Below are 7,366 nucleotides of genomic sequence, written 5' to 3'. Positions count from 1 at the left end.
GAGAAGGAGGGGACAACCTCTTCTCCTGAAGCACCTGAAGGCAGGACAAGGAACAGTGAATGGGAATGAATCAAGGAGAGAACCAAGGATGACAATTGGAGCAACTAACCAGTGGAACAGCTTGCCACTAGAAGTTGTGGGTGCTCCATCACTGGAGGCTTTTAAGAAAAGACTGGGCAGCCACTTGTCTGTTATGGTAGAGAGTCTCTTGCTCAAGCGGGGGGCTGGACTAGAAGACCTCCAAGGTCCCATCCAGCTCTATTCTGAATCTGAGTTGGTTTCGTGCCAAAGGCCTGGAGGTTTTCAAGGGGAGGCAGGCGGCTCAGCCTGAGACCAGAGAAGGTGGGCAGGGAAATGCTGGACTGCACAACCTGCCTTAGACATAGAAAGGAGAGATGGGGAATTGGGGAGATTTATTCCTGAGGCTGCAGGACCGGCTGCTGAAGAGGCACCCCTGCTTCCTCCTCCTCCTCCTCCTCCTCCTCCTCCTCCTCCTCCACCCGGGAGGAGGGACGGCCCCGCCTGACCCAGCCTGCCACGTCTGGAGATTCCATCCTGGGGACGGGAGGAAGGCCAGAAAGAGACGCCTGGAGCAGCTTGTGGGAAGGGCAGGAGACCAGCAGGAGGGCCCTCCAGATGCCTGAACGAAGGGAAGTTGCCAGCGGAAGGCTCTGCTTGGGAGAGAAGCCGCAGGTGCTGCCTGGCCTTCCTGGCCCGGGGGGGGGGGGTCTGCCCCATCACGAAGAGGGGCCTGGCAGCACCTGGTGCCCCCTCCCAGAACTGCAAGCCAGCAGGGAGCCTGAGAGCCAACACAGCCGGCAGGGGAGGGGTCTGGCTGGGGGAGGGCAGAGGGGGGGAGGCTCCGGGCCAGGCAGGACCACCCAGCTCAGCTGCAAAAGCTGGAGAGCTTTGCAGCGCCAGAGAATTCCCCTGGGGGTCTGCAGAGGGGCCTGTCCCCTTCCTCCAGGGGCCTCCTTGGGCTGCCTGCGGTCACTCCCCCCGAAGAGCCCTGCGGTCGTCCTGCCCCAGCCGGGCTTCCTAGGGAAGGAAGGCTCTGGACTCCATTTGCAGCACTTTTATTCTTTTTATTTCTCTCATTCTTTTAAAAGCCAAGTGGTTACAGGAGATGGAAGCCAGAACTGAGGTTTTGCACACACAAAACCTTCCCAGTTAACTCTCCCTTTCCTGTCCCACCCGCCCCCCCACCCCGGCCGTCTCCCACTTGTCCAGGGCCCTTTCAAAGGAGGGGCTCTGGCAGCTCTCCCTGCGCTGGAGGGTCTCGAGCGTCGGTTCCGTCTCCCAGGCCCCCTGACCTCGGGATGGGCAGCGATGTCTCGGATGGCACTAAGCTTCCTTAGCTCCTTTCTAGCTGCCCTCAAGGCTCAGCAGGCAGACGCAGGCCCTGGTTCCCACTCTGCCCCCCCCAATTGGCTGGACCTTCCTTCGGATGACTGGGGGGGTGGGGTGAAAGGGAGGGGGGACACCCTAACGTTACGGCCGTGGGGACTTTTACAGTCACGGGGAAAGCAGCACCTTGCCCTTCCAGCCACCCTTCCCCAAATTTGGACCCCTTCATCTGTGGGGTGCCTCGCTCAGCCCCTGCCTCCAAAGCCAGGCCCCGGCCAAGCCCCCTCCTGGCCCCCAAATCTTTCTTTCTCCCTCACCTTCTGGGGATGCTCAGAACGAAGCCTCGCCACCGTCACCCCCCACACCCAAAAGCAGACCCTGGAAAGCAGACCCTGGAGGGTGGGATGCCACCTTGGTGGGCACCTGACACCTACTCTGGGCAAGTGAGGGGCCCCTGAGGCTGGGGTGCTGGGTGTGGGACCACGGTCCACTCAGAGGCTCCCCTCAACAGTTGATGTACCTATCCAGGTGACGGGGAGAGGCTGGTAAGAGTAGGGGGCTATTAGAGCCCCCTCCGCCTCTTGGCTGTGCTCATATAGCAGTCAGCTGCCCTCGGGTGCATTTCCCTCCCCTCTGGGGGGGGGGTTCTGCTCCAGGGCGCCCCTGGACCCAGGCACCGGGGCGGGGGCTTTTCGGCGTCGGGCCCTCCCGCCTCCTCTGCAAGCGGGCTCCACTCCTGGGTCGGGTCCAGCCGGCAGCTTTATTTATCCCTTTCGCGCTTTGGCCCCGCCAGTCGCTTCTCGTCCTGCTTGGGCGGCGGCGGCGTGTCCGGGCGGCCGTGCGCCCCAGCCGGGGTCCCGCCCCGGCCCGGCCCGGCCTATTTCCAGCCGGCGGCGGCGAGGCTGCTGAGGCGGCAGAGGGGCTGCAGCCAGGTGGGCGTCTCCTGCTGCCAGAGCCGTGGGTCCTCCGGTCCATCCAGGGCGCCAGCTCCACGTCCGAATCGGCAGGCCGGGCGTGCAGGCGGCACGTTCGCGGCTCGCTCCTGGGCAGGCGGCCCTTACAGCGGGCGCACACCAGCGGCGGAGGCAGGTCGTAGTACAGGACTGCCGGGCAGAAGGGAGGGCGGTGGGTGGGGCGCCCCCGGGTGGCCGCCTTGTGCCATTGCAGGGCCGCCCCCGCCCTTCTCGCTCCGGCATTCGGGCCAAAATCTCCCTGCTCCGCCGCCCGCCTGGATGCCTGTCGGGCGGTGCTCACCTTTAATGTCGCTGGAGACGCCCGACGTGTCCTCCAGGGTCTGCTGCTGCGTTTGGAAGGAGACTCTGGCGCAGGAGGAGAGGCCGGTCAGGAAGGGGACCCTCCGCAAGTCCCCCCCCCGCACCTCCGCCCGGCCCAGGTTGTGGCGGATTGCCCCGGAGCTTTCATGGGGAGAGGGGGCCTGCGCTGCTCTTCCTTCGCCAAAGCACGTCCTGTGGGGGGGGGGTTCCTGACTCTCACCCAGCCCCCCCCATGCCTCCTTCCCAGGATGGCCCACGCCCATGGCCGGCCCTTCTCAGACGGTGGCTCCTCTCCTGGCAAGCGACCCTGCCGTTCCCCCGCCCCCAAGCATGTAAATTCAGATGAAAGCAAACTTGGGAATAAGGATAAATAAAAGCCTCCGGTGAATGAAGGGCTGTCCTGTCCGTGGCTGCCCTGTCAAGCCACCCTGGCCCTCAGCCTGAGGGAACCTGCCTTGCAGAGCCCACCTCAGGTCCCCAAATTGCTCACCCAGGTGGCAGAGGAGGAAATGATAAGCAGGCTTCAGCCCCAAAGTAGGAGAGAAGCGGATGCAATTCAGAGGTTTGACCCAAACAGACGGGTGAGAGGGAGGGGAGCGGGGGGCGGGAGGGAGCGGGGGGAGCAGGGTGGTGGTGGCTGATCTGCCCACTTCCTCCGAGGCTTTTTCTGGATTTGCTTGAGACTTGGGGGAAGTGGGTGGGGCTACCCGACACCTTCCTGCTCACTCTCTTGGTCACCCCTGTGCTCCTCACCACCGTATCCGAGCGCTGTGTCTGGGGGAGAGGCTGGTATTAGATGGAGACCCCCAAATTCCATGAGCCCAGAGAGCCAGCAACCAACGTCCTGCTCCCCCAAAGGCTGCCGCCCCCCCCCCGCCCTGCTTCAGCTCCATCCCTGGGAGATGGGAGGAAAGGGAGCAGTGCGGCCAGGCTTCTTTGCACCATAACTAGCTTCAGCTACAGTGGGTGGGTGGTTTGGTCTTGGCTCAGCCCCGTGAAAGAGATGGGGGACCAGCTGAGGGAGTGGTGCTGTCCAAGGAATAGATCTGTAGCCCGGGTTTGAACTGTGGAAGTCCCTGGTGCTCTCTGAGCTGGGTGGTTTTCTTGCAGACATTTCATGACCCAACTAGGTAACGTCATCAGTGCTAGAAGGGAGAAGGTTTCTGGAGAGAGTTGGGGGGGGCTGTGGGGGCCTCTCTGAGCTTGGTGGTTTTCTTGCAGACATTTCATGACCCAACAAAGGAACGTCATCAGTGCTTGGAGGAATCAAGAAACTGCCAACTCAGAAAATCAAATGGTAAGCAACTGCCTATACCAAGAACACTTCCAACAACACCCACAGGATATAAGTGGTATATAAAGCAATCCCACTCCCTTTTTTAGCACTGATGTTGATGTTACGTACATGGGTTATGAAAAGTCTGCAAAAACCACACCAAGCTCAGAGAGCACCACGGAGACACACACAAACACCACAGAACACACATAACGGATTGCTGCTATGCTGGCCAAGAGAGACGATCCTTTCTGATGATCTCTGAAACCCAAAGCCCGCATGAAGCCAGGGGCAGAAGGGCATCTGACTGCCTTGAGGCCGTCCTTCTCCTGCCACTGGTTCCTTGAAAGCCACCCACAGCCTGCAGGGATGTTCCCAGAGCGGCTTCTCACGGCAGCCACTGGACCCGGCCTCCCCAGGACCAAGCAGCCCTTCAGCAGAGCATTAGTGCCGCTTTCTAAAGCCTCAGTGAGGCCAGGACTGGAATTCCGCATCCAGTTTTGGGTCACCACATTGCAAAAAAGATGTTGAGATTTTGGAAAAAGTGGGAAGAAGAGCAACTAAGATGATGGAAGGCCTGGAGGCCAAAAGATACGGAGAACGGCTGCAGCCTTTGGGGGTGGCCAGCCTAGAGGAAAGAAGGACGAAGGGGGAACGTAACAGCAGCATTCCAGTGTTTGAGGGGTTGCCCCAAAGAAGAGGGGGTCAGTCTCTTCTCCAAAGCACCAGAGGGCAGGACAAAGAGCAATGGAAGGAAACTAACCAAGTGGAACAGGCGTTGGGGGAGGGGTCTCCGTCCCTGGCGCTTTTGAAGAAGAGACCGGACAGCCATTGGACTGACATGAGCAGGGGGTTGGACTAGAAGACCTCCCAGGTCCCTCCTGGGGTTGAGGGGCCGCCTACCTCCACCAAGGGCCCGATGCTAGAGACGCTGCTGCTGCGGCTGGAGACCAGGCAGTGGTGGATGGGGATGGCCGGGTCCTTGGTGGTGGTGGAGAGGCCGTTCTGCAGATGTTGGACAGGCGGCTCCAGAGCCCAAAGACGGCCTCTGGGTGGTCTTGGTGCAGCTGCAGGTAATACACCGTCTTGGTCACCGTCTGGAGACGCAAAATGCGCTGGCTGGCGTTGTGGACGGAGAGCCGGACGTAGCGGAGGGGGAGCAGCCTGGGCAAAGCAAGGGAGGCAGTCAGCTCCAGGAGAGGGGGGGCGGGCGGGGCTGGGAGGTGGGCAAGGGCCCCTGGGGTGGGTCTGGGGGACTCTGGAGAAGGCTTGGCTGGGGACGGAGGCTTTGGCTGCCCTCTTTCAAGCAGGCCCCCCTGAAACCACCCCCTCCCCAAGTCTCAAAAATCTGCTCCCTGCAGCCGGATCCTTTCCCAGGAGAGGAATAAACCCTGACCCAGGGAACCCTGAGCAAGCATGTCACGCAAGCAGAGCGGATGTCGGGCATCAGCCCCAGAATCCCTCTGCAGCTACAGAGGACTTGGGGTGGCCCAAAACAGGGCTCTGGACGATGTCCACCCCCTCCCAGCCCTTGAGGGGCAGGGATTACACTGGGCCCCTTCCTCCTTCTCTAGAGGAGCAGCTGGAGGGGAGGATTTGCACAACATTGAGGGGGGGGGGTCTGTTCACATGATCGCACTCCTCTTAGACCAAACTAGCCGGTGGCCGTTTCCGGCTTGGGGTATTGGGGGCTCCCAGTGTCCCCTCAAAGGTTGTGCGAATGGTGCTGCTGCATGACCCATTCAGGAGGTCCCAAGGAATACGGGGTGCTGGGAAGGCCCCCTAGGCCTCTGCCATAAGGCCTCTGCCATCCTGACCCAGCCCAGGCAGGGACAGGCCCGGCCCAATGCCTCCCTCCTGATCCTGGGCCCACGTCACCTGGTCAGGTCCATTTGCGACAGCTGGGGACTGCCCGCGTGGACCCTCTGAGGTGGGGCCCGTTGGTTCGCCATCAGGAGCACGTTGGGCAGAGGGAGGCAGGGATCCGAGGAGGTCACTGCCAGAGTCACAATGGTGGGTGTGTGGGTGATGCCTATCCATTTCCCCTTCTTTGTGACCTGTGGGAACCGTTCCCCGCCCGCCCGAGACCCCTGGGTTAATTGAAGGGCCAGACCCCTCCTGAGTAATCCAGTCAAGCCATTGGCACCAAATCCAGCCAGCCCCTTGATCCCACCAGGTGGCGCAGCGAGTGAGGGTACCCTCCCCGCTCGGCCTTCCCAGAGGTGTGCTCAGCAGGAGGGGCGACCAGCTGCGCCACCCTCTCTGCCCTGAAGGCAGAAGGCTAAGTGGGCATCTTGGGCTCCACACCCAGCCCAGCCGGCCTCCTAGGCCTGTTCAGGCGGGACCAGGGAAAGGGGCTCCCTCCGCTAACCCACCCAGCCCACAAACCTGAATGAAGTTGCTCTCAAAGACTGCTGAGTTGGGGAAGAGATTGTAATCTGGGGAACGGATCAGCTGGCAGAGCAGCCCCCCCTCCAAGCCGAGTGCCCTGCCAGCGTCTGGGTTGCTGCCAGTGAAGAGCCCACTAGCCATGAGACGTAGGGCAGCTGGGCTCAAGGAGCCAGGCATGCCCAGGCCCTCCCTTAGCTGGCCAGGCAGCAGCAGCCAGCACTGACTCAGCGAGGGGGGGGGCAGCTGGCTCAGCAGTGCGTGGAACAGGTCAGAGCAGAGCTGTGTGCATCACAGTGGCATTGGGGTGCCACCTGGAAGAAGCTGTGATGTCACACTGGCAGTGGAAGGGCTGGCTCCATCGAGATGGCAGCAGAGCCCAGAGCCCAGCCTGGAGCACTGGGGACTGCCAGCCTGGCATGGATTGGGTTGCCCTTAGAGTTCCCCAAGTGGCAGGGAGGTCCGATGGCTCACCATTCCCCCCTCCCCATTAACAGGCCCCTAACGCCGTGTGGCGTTTCATGGGCATCCACAGACATCCTGGCAGTTTGTAAAGGCTGCGTTTACACAACAGGTTAACCCTCAACTCGGGTCCATAACAGATAACTTCTGTGCTAAGAAGGCGATCAGGGCCAGGACTTTGTGCCCAGGATGGAAGGGAACACGAGGATCTGACCAGGGGAGGCCCAGGGAAGTGAGTGCACACCCGTGACGCCCTCCCCTCCCTCCCCCTCCCCCTCCCCTTGGGTCAGAAAGACGGGAGATGGCTCAGATAGGGAGATGGGGAATTCTGGGAGTTGAAGTCCACAAGTCCTCAACGCGCCAAGGCTGGAGACCCCTGATCTAGACCGACTTCGAGGGACCCTTTCTTCAGCTTCTTCTGGCCAAGAGGGCGAACCCACGGCCTCTGCAGGGAGACCCCTCCCCTCTGGTGTAGGCCTTGCCTACGAGGAGTTTCTCGGTAGATTTGGACAATCACCTATGATTCTTACCTCTGGTCTTCTTCCTCTGGGGAGGGGAGGGGGGAAGGACTCAGTTATTGACTGTATGTTTCTATGACCCCCCTTCTCAGGGGCTCTGG

General features: G+C 61.3%; 1 protein-coding gene across 1 annotated transcript; it reads right to left on the bottom strand.

Annotated features, from left to right (window-relative positions):
* Nucleotides 1-1,225: 1,225 nt before the first annotated feature.
* Nucleotides 1,226-7,285, bottom strand: LOC106556976 (Golgi-associated RAB2 interactor protein 1A-like). Its single transcript, XM_087722483.1, is given in 8 exon segments — nucleotides 1,226-2,301; nucleotides 2,304-2,450; nucleotides 2,602-2,664; nucleotides 3,329-3,395; nucleotides 4,801-4,910; nucleotides 4,913-5,061; nucleotides 5,776-5,954; nucleotides 6,286-7,285. Coding segments are annotated over 8 exon segments (972 nt in total). The 5' UTR covers nucleotides 6,466-7,285; the 3' UTR covers nucleotides 1,226-2,224.
* Nucleotides 7,286-7,366: the final 81 nt, after the last annotated feature.

Source organism: Thamnophis sirtalis, unplaced genomic scaffold, assembly GCF_051295495.1.
Source record: "Thamnophis sirtalis isolate CommonGarterSnake01/CBP01778 unplaced genomic scaffold, rThaSir2_p1.2 scaffold_9, whole genome shotgun sequence".
Taxonomy (NCBI): domain Eukaryota; kingdom Metazoa; phylum Chordata; class Lepidosauria; order Squamata; family Natricidae; genus Thamnophis; species Thamnophis sirtalis.
The sequence above is the reverse complement of the archived record's forward strand: the minus strand, read 5'-3'. Positions and strand labels throughout refer to the sequence as shown.